Raw genomic sequence first — 21,505 nt, 5'->3', positions numbered from 1 at the left:
CTTCTCACTAAAAATTGCCTGCTTTGGGGAAAATAATTTCTATTAAGTACCTCCAAATAGAGACAACAGATATTTCTAAAAAAGTAAAATCATATGTTATAATTAATTATAGTTTGTAAATTATCTGAGTTGATGTCTAGAATGAAACATGGTTATTGTAAGCTGCAAATAAATCCATCTACAATAGTAATACTGTTAGACACAAATACAGCATTTTCTACATAAGTTTTTCTAAGTAACAGATAGCAACAGTTCACTTTCCAAGAGGTTTGTTAGAGGATAGATCATATAAATACTATTTAATTACATTGTTAACCCTTGGTGTAGTTTAAGAAAAAATTATGTAATTTATTTCAACAGTACTGTCAGACAATAGTCATAATCTGATTGGTCACGTAACAACCTCAAATGACCACGTAAAATGGTAGTCCTGTAACTAGTAGTACTTTCTAATTAGTACTTTCGTACTTTAACTGATGGCAAATTTAGTGCAATTATGTAACATGTTAAAATTCATTTGAATGTTATGTAAAAGCCTAGCTAAATGTGCTAGTTTTCTGTTGCTGTTTTTCATTTCCATTTTCCATTTTCATGTTAAGTTGGTGTGAATGGGGCATTATATATAATATAGTCTGAGCAAACTGTGCAAAACACAATGTAACCTGTTGGTTGAATTCTGTTAGGGTATTCAACCTAGGTTACCAGGGTCTAGTTTAACCTGAGAAAGGGTTTTAGCCAAGATATAACTACTGTAACCTTATTGTAAGTACTCTCGCAAGTGGACAGCTCTACTTAAGGCAGCCTTCACAAAACCCTGCGTCTCTAAACTCCCATACAAACTCTGTATTATTTATTATTTACCAGTTACGCCTACCCTTCGAAGCCGGAGATTGATGGCATGGGGTCAGCTAAACATTATGAAAAGAGAAAAATACAAAGTACATTACATTTACATTCCCAGCCAGCTCTAGTAATGAACACCTTCTTGTGTCCTGAGGGTGTCCACTCACGAGAGCTTACACTGTACTTACAATAATTATGCCATGTATTAGTCATTCTTAAAATGTCACAAAAATGAAAAGAACAAAATAAGAAAGGACAGAAAATGACTGCATATTTCTTTAGCTTTTTCTTTAGCATACAGCAGTTCTGCATCAGTCAATTCCAGCTGCGCCCAGCACCTCCCCCCCCCCCGGCCTGACCCCTGGGCATTAGCATTTTTTTTGCCTTGGATGGCAAATTCCCAGGGGTGGAATTGACTGATGCATTACACTAGGGTTTTAAATAACTGAGCCCATAAGTGCACACTGTATTTCAGAATTTTAGAGACCTGCACTTCCTGTCTTATGCCTGTACCCTTTCACGATAACTGGAGCCTGGAACCATATCCAGTCATCACTGCTGTCTTCCAGCTCGGGCTCATCGTTGGTCCTGAGAATTATTTTACAAGATTGACCCCTTTGTGGTGGTTTGAAAGTGGGTTTTGGTCGAAACCACTCAATAACAGAGTTTCTGTTAGCTTGAATAAAAACTAACATTGAAGTAGCAGAAATCTCCTTGAAAGAACCAAGCTCCTGATTCGAGATCAAGCTTCGTATCATTTTGCGACAGGATGAGCCGCATATCCTGGATGACAGGTCCGTATGATTTCCGTGGTTAGTTCTTGGAAACGTGACGTAATAGCTTTCCTTGGGGCTGACTGCTGTCGAGCCCAGAAGAATCATGGCGGACTTGACGTCTGCTGATAAGAACAACTTGTTTATGTGATCAAATAAACATTGCAAGTCTTCGTATACTTTGACAGCTTTCTTTTCCTCACTGTTGAGGGATCGCCCTACCACTGGACGTTCCCTAGCACTGCTTACACCAGTATCCAAGTCATCATATATCTCTTTTTGATCTTCTACGATTCTCTTGAGTTCATGGAAAGGCAGCGGAACTTGTTGTCGTTGATATATAAGGTACTCAATACAGCTGTTTAGAAGACTCGAGTTAAGAGATTGGTTGACTCCTTCGTTAAGAATTACGTCAATTTCTACCTCTCCTGCCATAAAATGAGCTGAAGAATTTTATGCTGACACATGTGGCGTCCTGTGCTCTTTTTCTCTGTAGACACTTCGGTCATATTACATGATGCCTCTGTCTTAAAAGGCGCCTGGGACTTTTTGCAGTGATGAGTTGGAACAAAATGGCGGACCTCAACAGTGAAGATATCGTTCCTCGAGAGCCCAGCTTAGCTGTCTTTTCACGGGCAGACTTCATGAAAGAATCTTTTAGCGTGGATAGCTTTGTTGGGAGTTGCAAAGGGAGTGTCCCTCTGGATACGCTAAAAACAAACTTAGACGATTATTTGAAAGCTTTGAAACATGCTCTAATTGAGCTGATCAATGAAGATTACGCTGACTTTGTTAACTTATCTACTAATCTGGTAAGTGTTTCCGTTACTGAATTATTATCACCACATGTCAAAACAGATGCTAACATATGGCTCTGTAAAGTTGGAAAATTTGATCATTTCTGTTGACATTGTTTCACTTTAACTATTGAGTCAATGCATTTCACTTTAGGTAGGAATGGACAAAAACATTGCCAGCTTGTCAGTTCCTCTGGGGCAACTTAAAGAGGAAGTACTGGTAAATACAGTGTATATTATTCATTGCCTTTTTATAATAAGACACCTCACAGAGGGGGGCGTAAGGGGGGCACGAATACCGCAATACCGCACATGGTAGCGCGAGAATACCGCAATACCGCATCAAAATTCAGCCAAATACCGAAACCGCAGTTACAAATGGGAAACAGTTGACGTTGTCAATACTACAAATCCTCCTTTTAAATAGAAATAATACTTTTATGTCAGTGTTTCCAAATCAAGGTGCGTCGATGTCAAGCGTACAATAAACATAAGATCGTCGCACTCGTTTAACTTTGTTCATTACATGTATAGATGTATACGTTTACGTAAATGATACAACAGGAGTTTTCTAGTATTACTTTATATATTACTGGACCTGGATCATAAACGGACGGAAAACAGTTGACTCTACTGAGGTTGTTTCAGATTCACAATTAACTCGGTTCTGTTTTGGGGGTTTCAAAACGTCAATCCGGGCTGCCTTTAGGATTCAAAGGGCAAACAGCACACACTAGCCTGCGTAGCATGGCGGTTTTGGTTGGGCGCGCTAAATAATAAAGGCAGTCGCGGGCGAGGAGATTGGGGCGGGAGCTGCTTCGCCGCTCACAGTCGTGCTGCTGACAAAACCATGTAAAACTGCCATGCCCGGGGGGGTGGGTTAATTTTTGCTTGGTGTGTGCCGCTGGCCTCTCAGAGCCCCTACCCCATTATAGTCTATTCTGTGGCCAACCCCATCTTAGTCACTTTTGAACAAATATTTAATTTTCATGATCCCAACTTCGTCACTTCCTATTTTTATGAATTGACCATGTTTTAGACTGAGTGAAGAACACTTTACTTTTCATCTATAATACAAACATTCCGGTACCTTTGCTGACCGTAAAGATCAAGAAATGTCTTACCCCCAAAAAACAGAAAATGTGCGACCCCATTCTAGTGACTCTCTGAAAGTGCGACCCCATCATAGTCTATCCGGTCGTGAAAATGTGACACCATCCAGCGGCACATCCTCATTAACCTCTTATCACTAAAGTACCCCCCCGGGCCACTATGCTACGTAAGGTAAGCACACACGAATACTAGTACATTCTACATTCCTACATGCACAACGAGAAGGACGAGTAGTAATTTTTAGACCACACCATCTTCATAGGTTACCTTTCGACACTACACAATTTATAATGACCTCACTGACCTCACTATTTGCTGGAATATCTGTCTGATCACTTAGTTGACCCTCTGGATCGCTCGCGATTGTTTTGCAACCGGCACGAAAGTGGTTGTAAGATTGGTAAGGAGGTTAACCAAGCTGACTATTCCCACAAGGTCCATGACGTCATAAATAATGTGACATGTTTCATATCATTGGATAAAAAAGTTAATGTCGTTAATCACATCAAGTATTAACTGAAATTACAAGCCATACGATTTGTCTGCACTGTTTGGGCAATACGATCCCCGACTGTGCAACTATAGGAAGACATGCAGGTCACGCAGGCTAGCCAGGAGACCTTTTAGGATTTGTATCCTCTTGTCATGAAAAAGAAGCAGATCACCGCGACACAACGATTTTTTCACCGACTACCGCAACATAAAATTTAAACTTACCGCACACCGCTTGGACTCTGAAAACCGCAGTACCGTACTTTGAAATAAAAATTACCGCAACACCGCACCAAAATACCCAATACCGCAAACCCTTACGCCCCCCTCCTCACATACCTCTGCTAAAAAAGAGTTCACTTGACCATGAGGAATTTAAAAATTTTCGTCCCATTTCCAATTTGAAGTTCGTCTCTAAAGTGATTGGAATAGTTGTAGCAGCTCAGGTTAAAAACTATCTTCACCATAATGACTTGCATGAGACTTTTCAATCAGCTTATAGAAAATATCATTGATAGCAGCAAATCATCAACACACAATCTTCATCTTATGGAGTTCCCCAGGGATATGTGCTGGTTCCCTTGCTTTTTCTACTTTACACCTCTCTCCTAGCTGATATTATTCATAAATATAACGTTAGTTTTCATTTTTATACTGACGATAGTCAGATTTACATGACTTTTAATACCTTCCATTGAAAACACTCTTCTTGCAAAAGAGAGGATTGAGAGCTGTATTCATGTGTGCTCAAATTAGATCGTGACAAAACGTAGTGGGAGTCCTACATTACTCAGTTTGAAGTTGTTGCTGGAATGAATCAATGGAACAAGGAGCAGAAAGGAAACTATCTTGCGATGAGCCTAAGGGGGCCTACCTTAACTCTTCTAGGAAATCTTTCCCCAAACACCCCACAAGATTTGAAGGAGTTAGTTGTGGCTCTTGAGAGCAGATTCGTATCGGCGCACTCAGTTAGAACTTCATTGCTCTAAATTTAAGAGTAGGTTGAGACACCCCTAAAAAGTCTTTACAACACGTAGCCAAGGATTTAGATTGCTTGGTACGTAAGGCTAGCTTACCCTCACGCCCCACTCGTGCCCCAGATGAGATGAAGGACCTACAGTGTATTGACAAAGGAACAATTCATTGACACTATCCTGGATGGAGATGGAGTAGGCCCCAGTCCCTCCAGGCTGCTCTGACATTAGCTATGGAGCTGGAATCTTATTGACTAGCCTCCCTCCAAAGGGAATTTCAAGTAATATATCAAGCATGAGATGCAGTGTATCATCACCAGATGAAACAGCAAGAGCAGAGTTGAAAATACAACGCACAGCAGAATATTTTGGATGAACTTCGAGGTGTTTCATCTGATGATGAAACTCTGTGTTGAATGCTGGATATTACTTCTCAACAAAATGATTTCAGAGGGAGAAATTAAGGATGCAAAATGAGCAGTTTTTATCTGATTTCCAAACACTCATTAAACATTAATTTCCCTTCTTTATGAATTATTAATGAGTTTGCAAAATTCGAAGCATGTATTGTGGTACATCAGAAGGAAGTTCAACTGATGAGCCTGGTTGCAGGAAATCCCAACAGGATGATGTACTTGCACAAGTTAAAGGACTACTCACTGAAACGGTATCTTCCCAAAGTTTTGGGCTCCCACAATGCTGAGCATGTGGAAAAAGGGGTCACCTGAAACAAGATTGTTAGAAGGTTGGAAGAAACGAGAGATATGCAGAACCAGAACCTCTCCCAGCCTCATTTAAACTAGTATATAGGACAGGCAGAACTTGAGGGGGAAACACTGGCCCATCAAACAATCAGCACAACCCCACAAGTGTTGTTGATGGCTAGATGATTGTCTTATAATAATTATAGTAATAATGATAATGATAATGATAATGATAATGATAATGATAATGATAATGATAATGATAATGATAATAATAATAAACTTTATTTTTATAGCATCTATATCACTAGCTGTTCTAGGCACTTTACATTATAACAAAAAACCTGTTAAGATGCAAATAAATTGCAACAATAGGAATAATGGTAGTAAAAATAATATCAAAAATAACAAATAACTGTCCAAGCGCATAAATATATCTATAACTCAAAAAATCTAACAACTACATATATAAGTATGAAAATAAAAATAAAAATCTATTTACAAATTAATGAAAAGCTTGGTGAAATAAATATGTCTTTAAGGTTTTTTGGAAGGAATTCAAGGAATTGGCATTTCTTAAAGATGCTGGTATGCTGTTCCATAATTTAGGTCCTATAATAGAAAATCTTCGATCACCATAAGATAAGTGCAAATTGGATATATAACTTGGTGAAAATCCATTGATAGCCTTATATACAAACAATAAGGTTTTATAAATAATACGGTATTCAACAGGCAACCAATGTAAGTCTGTTAAGCTGGGTATTACATGTTCATACCTCCTGGTGAATGTTACCTTATGTGCTGCTCTATTCTGAACTAGCTGTAGGCAGTTTAAGAGAACTTTAGGTAATCCATATAGAATTGCTTTACAGTAATCCAAGTTGGTAGTCACGAAAGCATAATTGCTTCAGTAGATTCACGATCTAAATATGTTCTTATCATACTAATATTATGGAAATGACATGTCTTGCAAATCTTTTTAATCTGGTCTTCCATATCAGAACTGGAATCGAGTATCACTCCAAGATAACGAACAGAAGAGGATGGTTGAATAGTTTCACCCCCAACACGAACAAATTCCTATAAAGGACTGGGCCGATAACGTGAACTGAGTAGAAGCAGCTCGGTTTTTTATAAGGAGGGCAGTCTTACCATAAATGGTGACATTAAAGTGGTGATATGTCCTATGGTCATTGACACAGGCACCAACATCACAGTAGTTCGCCCAGACGTGTAAAGAAAGCCGACACTCTCTCATCTGTGAGCCGCTAACAGGGTACTCGAAAATGCAACAGGAGAAATGGCAGAAGTATGTGGAAAACTGAGGCTTTGGGTCAGGATTGGAGGGACCCAAGTCTCGCATGAAGTGCTAGTTACAAATATTTCCGACAGGCTTATACTGGGCCTAGACTTCCTGATGGCTCATGGCTGTACTGTCGATGCAGGAGCAGGAAGCCTATGAATTGGAGCAGAAGAGGTTCCCCTTCGTAAGCCTTAAACCAGCGAACTAGCCCTCTGCTATCAAGTGACAGCAGTTGAGGACAAACTGGTCTTACCTCACAGCAAGGCCACTTCTGTTTTGATTCCTTTGGATTTTCTTGTTTATATATCAGTAGCTTTAGTTATTCTTTTTTTTTTGTTTTGTTTTTTAATTATTAAACGAGGGATCCACTGTAATTGGTTAGGCTGTAGTGGTCTCCCTTCCTAATAATTTTTATGTATTCGTGTATAAAGATTGTATTCTAGTTAGGCGAAGCTAAATAAATAAATTGTGGTGGCCAAGAGTATGGACAACCCCATTTACGAACTGTGGGGAACAATGGGCTCATCAATGTCTACTATATATGCTCCCACCCGATGTGATGGGAAGGGCCACTTGTCATGGTAGATGTAAATGATGTTGTGTACAGGATCCAGTGAGGTCCACAGGCAAAGCCTACAGCAAGGTGGTGCACAGGGGCAGGCGTTGGAAGCCTCTTGGCAAGGCTCATGCCGATTGGTTCAAGGAACCTTGTTCTGGAGGACCGGATGAGGGGATGCCTGAGGAAACACTGATGGAGTGGGGTATCTTAGCAAGTGATGTCAACAACAGTGCACTACCCCACCATTGCAAGAGGCAAAGAGAAATACCCTCAGATTCAGAGGAAACTGTTCCTAGGCCAGTGATTCCCTTGATGTCCAGGTGGAAACCCCAGCACCACAGCAGCACCAGGAGGGATCCAGGCATCCTCAGAGGAGCAGAAGTACTCCCCGGAGATAAAAAGACTTTGTTATGAGTTAAAACACTTACACTTAGCTTAATCTGAAGTTATAATATTTGTTTCCTGAACGATCAAACAGTTTAGAAACTTATGTTTGTTGCTGTTTTAAATCACTATTACTCGTAATGAATAATGGCTCTTGGAGGGGGGTGGTGGGGGGGGGGGGGGTGGTGTAATGGGTAATTGCATGCCATAGCGTATTGTGATGCTGCATGCTGTGTTCCTAATATGATTCTGCCATATTTGGGCATGTGAGAGCGTGAAAATGATTCAGGCTAGTGTGCAACAAGGTGATTTGATCAGATTAAAAACAGTGAAAACTTGTCATTACCACTGTATGTTTTATTTGCTGTACCTGCGGAGTGTAACAATATTTTTTAACTTTTTGTCTGATTTTTATCATAATTTGTATATTGTATTATTTTTTTTCTTGGTTTTTAAATCAATTATTGTAAAGTGCCATTGGACTTATGGAAATCATTAGATATTAACAATAATAATGATAATAATAATGATAAACTAATGAGTGTGAATTGCTGAAGTTACCATATTTTGTAACTTGAACAGAGAAAAGAATTTTAAAAACTGCATCATTGATCCTTATTCTCTTTTCAGCTCATTAAATCTGACCTAGATGGAACCATTGGAGCAATTGAAGACAAGCTGGATGAAAGAGCACTTTTGAGACAAAAAAAGGTACTGAAATGTAGAGAACTAAATTTAGAGAAGATGAAAATTTAAATCACCCATACTGAAATGTAAAGATGAAAAATTTCTGTTACATGTAATATAATAAATTAGTAAGCATCTGAATCAGTGATAACCATCTTTTTTAATTATTATTTTAGGTGTTGCATCTTTTAATTAAAAAATAAAGAAGCCTTGACTGTCCTCTGTTCTGTTGTACAGTAAAGCATGTAGGAAGCTGCTAGAGCACGAAAGATGTAATAATAAACAGAATGAAAATTTATTGAAAGTGAAACAAGGCATGAAAGACTGGGTAGAGGGGCTGTTTGCCATTTATGTTTCTATAATTTCAATTTTTCTTTCTTTAAAACATTCCTAATGCTTTAACATTAACACAGGTAGAACAGGTATTCAAGAATGCAACTTCATCTTGCACACTAGCAAACCCAAAACAAGATATAAAAATTTAATATTGTCCTTGCCTTAACACCTTGCTACTTATTTTGTCAACTTAATACCAAAAAAAATTAAATTGTATGGTCTTGTAAGGGCTTGCATTTTTTATAACTCTTGATAATATGTATTATTTAAATTATGCTGACATCATTCCACTGCAGGTGACATATTTCTGTTGAAGGTGATCATCTAATCTTGTTACTCCTTTTTCTAATCCATTTTAATGGCAAAGTGTGATAGTTTTATCCAAGGGCCATTAGCACTGGTATTTCATTATGAATGATCTCTTTTGATTGTTTTCCCTAGCTGTGTATGCAGCATTTGTTAAACATCACAAAGTCCCTGGAAAAGATTGAAAGACTTTTACAAGGATCAAAGATCACTCAAGATGTCTCTTCTAAAGACCCTGATGGGTGAGGACTTGTGCTTTAATGTACTGTACCAGCTACAGTTGTACTTTTCTAAATTTCCTTGCTCATGTTTTGGTTGAATTTTATGAGTCGTACAGTATTTCACCATGGAAGCAAGGACAGTATGGCATGGATTGCCAAATGCACCATCTATCTACATTTCTTTTGTAGTAGCCAAACAATTATTGTACAGTAATCATGGCCATTGAGTTTAGTTATGTTATTAAGTGCTTTTGTTGTTGTTGTTGTTGTTGTTGTAGAGAAGATGACTCTCAACTGATTGAGCGAGTGGCCAGTGAATTTAATCAACTGCAGTTTTATGTAACACAGAGTCAAGGCCATCCACTTGTGGAGAGCATTAGAGGAGTAAGTTACTTAGCTAGGATACTGTTTTAATAACCTTTTTTTACTGCAAAAGCAGTCATTTTGTTACAAGTAGTTATGGTACATGCCAGTTCTGCGACTGAGATTTTGTGAAAAACCATGAGCCCAGTGTAGAACCAGTGAGTCCTAGTTCAAAAAACACAACGTGTCCTAAATTGACAATGCCTGGACCTTTATGTAACCAGACAGTTAATTTGAATACAGACATCAAACCTCTTTATCACAGTTAACTGAAATTAAAATAATAGTCCTTCTATTGAAACAACAAAAATGAGGGTACTAAATAAAATGAAATATGTATTGTTATATAACAGCCACAATAACAGCCACAAAAATGACATAAACAGGTTATTCTACAAATCAACCTTTGTGTCCTACAGGATGCATGCCATGAGTTATTTTGTGTTTTGGGGGATTTTTTTGCATCATGAACACAGGATGCAGATTACGTTTATTGTATTAATGGAGAATACCATGAATTATGAATGAAACTGTTTGAAGAAAATCACTTTACACAATACCTGTTAATTTTCTGTAACTATGCAACAGTTTTTCTAATGCTTGAGAGACAAAAAGTATGTAGAAACTTACCAGAATGCTGCATTTTCATGACTTGTGATGATTCTATAACAGCGAATAGCAGCTATAACAAGCACTCTTCAAAAGAAGTTGGAAGCAGCCTTTCAGGAAGGACTTCAGACAGGAGAGCTTAATCTGCTTTCACGAGTCCTAAGAACCTATGCCATTATAGACAAGACAAAGGATGCTGAAATACTGTTTAGGGAAGTCATTGTTAAACCTTATATGATTGAGGTAGGATATCGTTAGTTAAGGAATGCTGCTGAGTATCTTATCTGCACCAATGCCTTTGCTGATGGTACCAAACATAATCCATACTTAATAGGGCATCAATCTCAGGTTTATTAACAACAGTTTATGCCAACATAAACTTGAACATACACTGTTTATAGGTAGCCATTGCAACACCCGAAGGAGGATCACAAGGTTATCCCTTTATTAAGATCTCACCCAGCCCAGAAAAGGTTGGCCACACTACCAGGGATCTATGTCCCCTAAAAAAACATTATTAAAAAACAATTGATCAGTAATTAACCAGCTCTGTTGTTAGAAATGTCAAAGTTTGTTATTGCACAAGCCCCACAAATCAAAGAAATAATAGCAGCGTGACCTAATGCGGAAAATCAGTAGCTGTCAATGAAATTCAGTGTATAACACCCGAGCCACTTTTATTGTCACATAAAAGATAAATAAAAATGTCAGTAATATTATTGTATTTGTTGTGGTTTATTTTTATTAGTAACTTGGTTTAAATTTCATTTTCTTTTGTCTTTAACTCATTATTATACATTACGATTCCCCAAAACAGAAGAGAATAAAATTTAAACCATGAAAGGATAAAACTGAACCACAACAAATTGATCTGACAAAACAGATATTATTCATGTTATGAAGCGACTTGTATTTATCTGTGTTAATAATAATATCCCTAGGTGATTAACGAGAAAATGTTGACAGCTGATTCATCACAGGGTCTGTGTGATGTGTACAACAAAATTCTTGAGTTTGTCCCACGCCACTGTACACAGATGATCAACATAACATCTGGCAGGTTTGTTGCCAGTGACTTGGAAATGTTTGGTGAACACAGAGCTGGGATCAGAGGGTTTGACTTTGTAGTAAATGCTGTGTGGCCTGAGGCTATCAGTCTTATTGAGGCACGGCTTGGATCAATATTTGCCCCAGGAAACCCAGACTCCTTTCATCAGGTTTGTTTTTAAACTGTTGACAGAATTGAAGAGATCTCAATCTTGGTATAATCACATTTTTTTCAGTTTAAGGTAACATTTTGTAAAATCCCCTTCAGAGAGCTCTGGTATGTTTATTTATGGGTTATTTAAGCATAGCCGCAAAGTCCATTCTGATGTTGACAGTTTTGATGATTGTCACTCAGCCTTCTTTATAAAAATCAAGAACATCAAAATCTGCCAGCAAGAACCCTCAGTATGCTCCTGTCTGCTCAATCATCCACCCCTCTCCCCCGGTTGGGAGAAGGGGGGTGGAGATTGCTTGGGTCCATGTAGGAGATAGCTAGTTTACTTCACTATTCATAGTAGGAGTGTTTGCTCTCTGATTTGTATGCTTTTCTTGATCCACCTTGTGAAAATATTGGTTTCTTTCTCAACTAATTCACTTGCCTCCCAATCAATAATACGAGTGTTCTGGCACACATGGTGTGTTATGGATTATAGCGGAGCTTTTGCACATGCAAAGCATGTGCAGCAGAGCACCTTGTCCTTTGCTAAATCTATATATGTTATGATTCTTATTGGCAGAAATTCTGCTCGTGGATCTTGTGAAATTCTTTTCTCCCTCACTTCTATATTCTGTGGCCATTATATATCCTGACTCCAAAGCGTCTGCCTAGCTGTTTTCCCAAAGTACACAGCTCTTTGCAGTTTTGTACACCACACCTCCTGTTTCTGCTTTATATCAGTTTTCACCAAATATAGAAGAGTTGCTAAAGTTGTTTAAACCTCAAACCACCCCCAGATGGACAAATTAAGTCTTAGTTGACCTGAAGGATAAAATTCTATGCAAACAGCTGTAAAAGGACCCAAGTGATCTCCACCCCAAACCAGGGGAAGAGGGCTTCGACAGAGTGATTTTGCACAATTTACCCTGGCTTACAGGAGCCTATTGAGGGTTCCTGATTCCTTTAAACGGTCATCAAAACTGTCTTGTGGATTCTTTGGCTACTGGTTTGTTTAAAGAACCTACCAATTTATTGATTTGTGGACAGTGTTCTCCTTATCAGGCGGTAACCGGTAAAATTTACAGCCTGAATTAACACTTCTTACCGCCTTTTAGCTGCAACCGGCTTCAAAGTTTACTAAAGTTGAATAACTAGTTTTAAAACATACGCAAGTTGTGATCGGATCCGATCCGATCAAGGAAATTAATGAATATATTATGGAAAGGTACTAAAGTATACACAGCTTTTCTTTTTATGGGCCATGCAATTTGGAAAGAGAACATTGAAGACAGAGTACAATTATTGGGATCAAACGTTTTAAATTGTTGTCTAAAGATAACAATGACCAAGTTGCGTAAAATAGGTCTTACAATGAATTACGTTTCAAAGAAATTAGCTCCTCCTAGGGCGGGGCCATGTTCCGCAATCCACTAAGCCCCTCACCCCATCAGGAAAGTGCACCTCTTGGGCATACTTTTACCTTACCGGCCATTAATGGTCCCTTACCTGCTGAGCTAAAATTTAGGAGGAATACTGTGTGGACTAATTCAGCTTTGGTACATGTATGTTTTTGTGCATCGAAAGGATTTTAATTTCTACATGTTACTTGGCTTTGCTGCACTGCACAAAGTGTCTTCACAAAGTTAATTAGCAAACTATTTTCCAAAAATTATTTGACATTAAGTTTTAGCTGAAAGTGAATCTTATCTGTTGTAAGTTTTACCTAACCACTTAGTTGTAGATCTACAAAATTTTAATCTTACAAAGTTTAAACTTGGATTTATTTCTCCTTACAGAAATATATGACCACGGTATGGTTCATTAACAAGTTTGAAGGTATTTGTGGTTCAAAGGCAAGTGTACAGCGACTGAGGTCACATCCAAGTTTCACTGCTTTTATGGCAAGATGGAGTTTACCTGTTTACTTTCAAATCAGGTACCAAAATCTCTGTAGCATTTACTCTTAAACCAATTTCTTTTTAGTCCACAAAGAAATATGATTTGAGCACATATGTTTTCCCATTGGCTGTGTGCCACTTTCTGAAACATAAATAGCTCTAATCTTTCACACAGTCAAACATCGACAAGGATATTTTGCAGAATGCTGAATGCAGAACACCAAATGCTGAACGCCAAATGACTCTGAAGTTTAGTGATTAGGGTTAGGAAATGGATTGAATCAAGTTTCAGGTCTGTTTTCTCAGTATAATGACCCTAAATGGAATCTGATTCACTTAGTTTCCTAAACCTACTCACTAAACTTCAGAGTTACTTGGCATTCTGCATTCAGTGTTTGGCAGAACGTCGAGTTACTCTGTAGTTTAGTCATTAGGCCGGGTTAGGAAACTGCGTGAATCAGGTTTCAGCTCTGTTTTCCCAGTTTAATGACCTTAAATGGAACCTGACAAACTCAGAGACTTTCGGCATATTCAACATTCTGTGTTATGCAAAATACCCCTGTCAGTCAAACATACTAATAACTTGCTGCTTGGGTTGCTGAAGGATTTATTATGTGTGACTGTTTTCTTCCATGGGTGCCTTGGGCTGTTAAACTAGAAGAAATCGAATGGGCATGAGTCCATTTTTATGGATTAAGATTCTTTGTAATACACTAGAGTGTATTGTGAAAGCAAATAATAGTAGCTTTCTCATCAATAAATAAAATCTATTTATTGATTAAAGTTCTTAATGTCTTACTGTGAAGAAATCACAGGACAACAGCACTTACTTACCAGAAGGTTTTATGATTGTTACAGATTTCAGGAAATGGCCAGCAAGTTTGAAAATGCTTTACAGGAACCTCATGGAATTGCCCAGCAAGGTAATGATGTCTGGTAAATGCATTGTCATGCTATAAGTTCAGTTCAGTTCAGTTCAGTTCACCGGGTTGACACAGTCTTGAAAAGTCCTTGAATTTTAGTGGAAGTCCTTGAAAAGTCCTTGAATTGTATTTTTCGTTGAAAAGTCCTTAAGTTTCTGTGCAAGTCCTTGAAAAGTCCTTGAACTTTCTTTAACTTTGAATGTAGTGGCCTGGAAAGTATTATTTGATGCCTTTTGGTTGTAGAAGGCAGAATATAAATCATAGCTCAGGGAATTTAAAGGTTATTTACATAAACTGCCCTATGTTTCATGCAGTAAGTAACCATCAATTCAGGACAAGTGAACTGAAAACTGTAGACAAGTTGGTGAAGCAAACAGTTCAAGCGACTGGGAATGTACAGTGTTGTAGGTGGTCCTTGAAAATCTAATGTGGTCCTTGAAAAGCCCTTGAAAAATGGTTGCAATTTTTTGTATGAACCATGGTTCAGTTCAATTCAGTTTATTGTTTTGCGATAAGTATGAACAAAAAACAAGAAAATTTAAATACTTAAAATATGACGAGGAAGCGCAATGAAAGTCACCGGGCTTGTAAGGAATGAGCTCCCTCAGTTAAATTATTACAACCAAATATTAACAGAATTATACATGCCAAAATCAATGGCATAAAAAAAGGAAAGGAAAAAACTGAAAATGAAAAGCAGAAGTAAAGTAAAAAAAGAATATTTTTGATAAGAGGAATGCTTTCAGCCTATAGCAAAAGGAAGCGGTACTTGTTGCATTTCGTATTTCAAAACTAAGAGAGTTAAATGTGCATCAAGGTGCTTTCCATCTGGTGTTATGTAGGTTTACTTTCCGCTATCTTGGTATCATTATGATTGTTTGTATTTTCCTTGTACAGACTCGCCACAGCTGTTCTTGACGTCAGCTGTTAGCGCGCTGTGGTTTTGTATTGAGAGATGCTGGCAAGATTCTGTGTATATTCAGGCCCTCTGTCACAGGTTCTGGAAATTAACTCTTCAGGTAAAAAAAATCCTTTTCTTCTGAAATATTTTGTATGTAACTTGTATAAAACTGGTTTGACTTTCTGTTATAACACACACATTTTCCACTGGTAAATAAAGATACTTTGCCCCATGTAAGGTAGGACACAGGATTCTGGATTCCGGAAATTTTGCTCTAGGCATTTGAAATCCTGCTAGTGATTGAAATCTGGAATCCAAGTTCCAGTGCTAAGGAACCTGAAATGGAGTACCTGGAATCAGGAATCCGTAGCATGGATTCCAGAATCCAGGACTATCTCGTTAGTATTTTCAACATTTGCTTTACAACCTCATGTCCATCATAGTTTTCTATCTGAAAAGTTGCATTATTTATTGTGTTCATTTTGTAGCTTCTGTCAAGATTGTTCGTTTGGATTAAAGTTGATGTGTCCTCTACAAGGCAAACTGGTGTATGTATCTGCTTTTTATTTGAAGGACCTTTTTTATATTTTCATTCATGCTCGTCTTTCACAGTTGATCTTGGCCCATGTTCTATATTTGCTTTTTTGTAAATTTGTTAAGCTATATGATTGAATGTTGCAGGTCAGCGAAGGAACTGACGATGCAGCTACATCTTATTTGGTTCACTTACTTAGTGACTTGAACACACTCTTGAAAAAAGTAAGCTTTGACGTTCGTCATCGGGGAGACAATAGTTGTGGATACATCAAGCCATTATCCTACAGGATAGGGCCTGTTGGTTTGGGGAAAATTTAATGCTGTTTTTTGATCTAAATCTTCCACCGGACATAAACCTTAAAACTTTATATCGACAGAGAGCACGTTAACTCCCATATTTCTACAAAAAAATGCACCATCCGCGGATATTGCTGAAAATAAACCGTGTATGACCAATTTAATCACGCTATGTAAAATAGCATTATAATGTGCTGCGGAAAATTGCTATTCCCCGGATGTGTGTAGTAGACTGTGAGCAAACGTTCTCTTTTACTCCCACCCCTCCCTCCTGTGAGCCTGTCCCCACTGGTACCGGGTTGCTCACAGAGACATGTGTAACCATAACTAAATCTGGATGCCAGTATTTTTCTTTCCCTTCTTACACAATTTTATCTGTTACCCTGGCAACAAGTTTGGCGTCAGTCTCTTTACTTATTGTTTACTTTGGCGCGATTATAAATAAAAAATCTGTGGTGAGGGAACATTAGCCTAAGTATCAGGCGTGAGAAGAGAGAAGCGTTCGAGACAGCAGAGGGAGAGGAACTTCCTCCCTTTCTTTCACCGTCCCCACTTCGTCCTTTAAAATCTCCCCTCACCCTAAAGGAAGCTCCAGTGCTCATACAGGTTAAGGCACTTCGATTGAACACCTTGCATGCATGCCTTTTAGCGTGGTTATCGCCACTGCGATGTATTTATTTCTAAGTACGTTGTTTTACAAGGGAAGAAAGAAATAACAACAACAACATTTATTATTTCTAGTGCGCCTTTTCTATATGAATAATCAAAAGCGAATTGTAACTGCAGTGAATATATCGGTACTAAAATAGTCAGTTACTGTTGGGGCGCTCAGATGCCCTTAGTGAGGAGCGGCGCGGATGACCTCTCTCCACCAGGGCGGATAAAGGTTGGGCGGTGAAACGAGCGCTCCGCTCTTCATTTAATGTGTGATGCGGAGTAGGACTGGCACGAGCGATCTTTCCGCGCTTCCGGTGCGCTTGAAGGCCGGCGAAATTTTCCTTTTTGCAAACCGGAAATCATATTTTCATTCTGTAATTTCAGGCTACAATGTTAAATAGATAAATTCGTTTCATAACAATATCAATAAACAGTTTCATATGTTTGTGTCTGTACGTGTTGAAGTCAAACTTGTTGGTCGTATAATGCCAAAATTTGAGTTTAATTTGAAAGTGTTGAATACCTCCTCCTTCCACTTAATATCACCTAATCGTCTTTCGCCGTTTCGTTTGCAAAAGCTTAACACTTCTTAACCTCAATTTTTACATATGTTAAAGGGGGATAAATTTTATATAACATAACAGAAAATTAGATTGATATATATTGATATAGTGGCGTTGTACTTCTTCAAACTTTGCTTCTCGGGTGCAACGCGCCATGGCGATTCGCGCAATGCGTTGCAAATCCGGCAACCGCATGTAAACAAAATTTATTGAGGTTAGTTGTAAGGTTTTTTCTCAGTTTTTCTCTCTAAAACTAAACACTAATTTTGAAGTTTCGAAGAAACAGAAAGACGTATGAGATGTTTTTTTCAAAATTAAAAAGAAGGATGATGGTGATTGAAATTAGCATAATTTCACCTTGCACGAGCTGCACGCATTTATAAAATACACGTCATCTAGTTGTGAAACACGATCTGCTGTCATTTAGTTTTGCCTTGGATGACATGGATGAGATTTTCCTTTGGTTTTAGACAGTACTTAGTTGTTTTTGTTTTGAAATAACATCGACATTGGCGAGTAGCAGAACGAAAATATAATTCAGTGGTAGAGTCATGGAAGTAATAAAAGAAACCCTTTGAAAGAGATGTTTGTCTACTCCAACTAAACCTCCCGCAAAAAAAAAGCAACATTTGCCTCTCGGAGACAGCGTACCAGCACAAAGGAACGAGGAAGAAGTGCAAGAAAATAAATCAAGCTGCCATAATTCAGTGACAGCGGCAGTATCTAATGTACAAACCACATCGCAACATGGCAGGCCCTGACCGAAGTCGAAAACAAGCGACATTTCTAAGCAGAGTCCCAGTCCACTGCATCACACCTTTTTGCTCGGACGCGCTCGTTTCACCGCCCAACCTTTAACCGCCCTGCTCTCCACTCCCCACCAAAACAAGAGGCTCCCTTGTGGTTTTTTCATCTTTTTTTTTTTGTTGTCTACTCCGTCCTTGCACACACGCAAAAAAGCAATGGTAAGTATGCAAGTAAGATCGCCAGGTCTCATCCGGACTCAAAACCTTCAAGATCTTGTTTTTGTGTTAAAACTACATTGTCATAAGCTTTTTTTTTTCTGAATTGTTTAGGTTCCCGAGTTCTTCAGACAGGACATCCTTCCAAAACTACGTCAAACAAACATTCAAGATACAGAGCTACTCTCCGGTAGGTTTAACTGTGTTAGTAAATTAGAACACGTGGCTTTCAGTGTTGTTCATTTTTGTTTAAACCCGTGGTTGATTGAATATCTCTTATAGAGGCTATTCTGGAGAGCTGTGGGGCCGTTCAACAGCTGGTGCCAGGATTAGAAGGGCAGATTGTGAGCCAAGTTGTTAATCGAGCCTCTCAAGGACTGGAAGCTGCCAAGAATATTCCCAGGCTATACCGCAGAACAAACAAAGAGGTATCCTAATCTTATATACTACTAACTAGTTTGGTTACTTTGAGATAACTGGACAGGAAGGCCTTAAGACAGCAGGAAAAGATTTTAAAATTATTAGCAATCGGGTTTTAAAATGTGTTTTTGAATGCCGTGGCAGCTTTAAGGTTTTAATTAGCCTGCGAACGGCAGACGTTTCTCCTCGCTCATCGCCGCTGAGCGAGGAGAAACGTCTGCCGTTCGCAGGCTAGGTTTTAATGACATAGCATCCAACATGTGTAAGATGTTTTAACCGGCAGATATGTTACTGGGTTAATCATTTTACAGGCTCCAAGCAAAGCTTCACCTTTTGTGAACAGCGTACTGAAACCTGTCCGAGATTTTCTGGAACATCACCAATCTCTCGTCAGTCAGCAACAACGCCAGGCCTGGGCAGCAGCTATCCTCCAATCACTGCTTTTGAAGTACGTTTATATAAATCAGTATAGAAGTAGAAAATAGCGGCAATTTGGTTTTAGTATGAGGAGCTGGTGTAAAAGACGCACATTTTTCCCTTCTCGGGGAAACGCCAGTTTTTGCGCATGCCTCAAGCGACCTCAGTCTGGTAGGAGCGGCAAGAAAAGATACGGTGGCGGGAAAGGAGATCCGGAGGAAATGGGTATATTTCGTGAGCGCGTAGCCTCTCTTATCTACCAGTTGATCTAGTTTGATGTTTTTCGTCGCAACACATTGATGTCATCCTTCGCGCTAGCACTCTACTATCATCTTGCTCCGTTCAGAAATACCGGGGTATATTTTCACGTTTTAATCTGAAGATATCTTCTGCACAAGTTGTCGAAACGCCAGTCGCTGTGAACGACATTCCCATTGGAGACTACACTCACCCGGATGATCATTTCCCATCTGCTTATGACACGATTCCTGGGGTTCAAACTATTTACGGTGCTTTTATTGTCTCTTAGGTACCACAACATCACAGGCGATGTATTGACGTCCATTAAACGGACTGAAGACAGTTTAATGCGTCTTAAACGATCAAGAAAACAGCAGGGAACTGGCACAGGTGGTCAAACCACAAACCAGGAACCGGGTCAATCTGCTATGAGCGATGATGACAAGATTCGACTCCAATTTACTCTTGACACAGAAGAGTTTGGACGAGTGGTAAGACGCAGATACCTTTTGTTAAATATGTTTGCATTTTGGTATGTTCGGTGGGAGAACTTTTGGTGATTTCTCCTTTTTTTATTTTCATCTCAGATTGAAGAGCTGGGAGTTGAGGAAAATCGAACCCCTGCTTACAGCGAGTTGGTGAACACAGTAAAAGCCGCTCGTACATCTAACTCAGGCGCTAACTGAATAAGTAATGTGATTGCATTGTGATGATAAAAAAGACTGGAGTTGGAACGGCATAGTGGTGTTTCCGTTTCTCGTTAAACACAATCCGTGAACAAACGCGGACCGGCAAGACTAGTGACTTTCAGGAACGTCGGGCTACAGCAGTGAAAATGTCACCATTAAAATGTATTATTGTTTTGTTTTTTTTTAACTTGACGGCGATTATTTTTATTCCAACTCGTTCAAATTGGTGAAAAAATGTCGGTGAATTCTCCTGGAGTGGAATTCTTAAGGACTGTGACCAAGTTCAGAGAGACAGAGAAAGAAAAATTCGTCGTCGTGTGTGTACGTCCTTTATTAAGCGTCGCATGGGGAACATGTGTAGTAACGGCAAAGAAATTTATTCGGAAAAGTGTATTGCACGTGCAGAGTTGTTCTTTTTCTCGCAAAACCTTTTCCTTTTTATGAGGTCCCGTCCACAGGCATCAGGCCAGATATCAGTCTTTGAAACCGCATTTATATTTTTTTTATCAGCTCACCGAAACCTCTCTCCAGAGTGGTATTTAGGGATCCGACGGAATTGCGAGTTGGTGTAGACGATTGAAACCGGATTATTGCGGTCAGTTCAGCCAGCTGCCCGAATTCGTGTGTACGGGGTCTATCGTTCTCGTTGCTGTTTCCTGGCTGCTGAAGGTTCTAGCCTGTTCATAGACCTTCTCAGCTTTAGGGGGTCGAGCGCACGCCTAAGAAAATATCATCCTCGTGGGATTTCACTTTTGGTCACTAACGCAAGTAAGAGTGATTGGGTAAACTTCGCGTTCCGCATTTTTCTTGAAGAAAAGAAAAAAACTTTTGTGTACAGGCTGCTGCTCCTCCACAGTTGCCTGAACTCTCTAAGGAAGAATTTTGCCGAAGCAATTGCCTGGTGCCAAAATTAAATTTGAAGGACAGTTTTCAAGGAGACCTTCAGTGTAAATAATTTTCTTGGATTCTGGGCCTTAAAAACTTTATTATTACCTATTATTATTTGTTATTTAATAAAGTGAAAAACGGTTCTAGTATTAGAATAGATTTATTCCATGAAATGGAAATGTATATAATGAGTCAATCCATAGATGCATCTAGATCTGTATCATTATTAACGTGAAATGAATCTACCTATGTTTGATGAAAAATAAAAATAACTAAAGATTGTTGTGCTTCATTCTTCCATTCGTCAGTAGCGCATATGGTACGTTACTTCTAGAGCGATAATAGAAGTCCGGGATGAATGAAATGTTAGTAGAAATTTTGCTCCACATTAAAACCCTTTAGTTCAACAGCAGAGAGCTTCATGTGTGCTAAACGTAAAAGA

The 21,505-nt window shown here is 38.8% G+C and overlaps 2 protein-coding genes across 2 annotated transcripts; one reads left to right on the top strand and one right to left on the bottom strand.

The window, feature by feature from the left end:
- Positions 1 to 1,192: 1,192 nt before the first annotated feature.
- On the bottom strand, positions 1,193 to 2,125 carry LOC140943145 (MAD2L1-binding protein-like). Its single transcript, XM_073392205.1, has one exon. It carries the CDS (start codon positions 2,049 to 2,051, stop codon positions 1,323 to 1,325), a length of 729 nt encoding a protein of 242 aa, XP_073248306.1. The 5' UTR covers positions 2,052 to 2,125; the 3' UTR covers positions 1,193 to 1,322.
- LOC140943149 (conserved oligomeric Golgi complex subunit 2-like) lies at positions 2,091 to 21,316 on the top strand. Its single transcript, XM_073392208.1, has 17 exons — positions 2,091 to 2,428; positions 2,568 to 2,633; positions 8,576 to 8,656; positions 9,410 to 9,516; positions 9,774 to 9,879; positions 10,531 to 10,710; positions 11,409 to 11,684; positions 13,468 to 13,607; positions 14,428 to 14,492; positions 15,390 to 15,511; positions 15,882 to 15,941; positions 16,075 to 16,152; positions 18,524 to 18,599; positions 18,692 to 18,837; positions 19,141 to 19,277; positions 19,776 to 19,977; positions 20,074 to 21,316. Exons 1-17 carry the CDS (start codon positions 2,174 to 2,176, stop codon positions 20,170 to 20,172), a joined length of 2,196 nt encoding a protein of 731 aa, XP_073248309.1. The 5' UTR covers positions 2,091 to 2,173; the 3' UTR covers positions 20,173 to 21,316.
- The last annotated feature ends 189 nt before the right edge of the window (positions 21,317 to 21,505 follow it).

The sequence above is a fragment of the Porites lutea genome, chromosome 7, assembly GCF_958299795.1.
Source record: "Porites lutea chromosome 7, jaPorLute2.1, whole genome shotgun sequence".
Taxonomy (NCBI): Eukaryota; Metazoa; Cnidaria; class Anthozoa; order Scleractinia; family Poritidae; genus Porites; species Porites lutea.
Note: the sequence above shows the minus strand (reverse complement) of the source record. Positions and strands in the feature narration are given on the sequence as shown.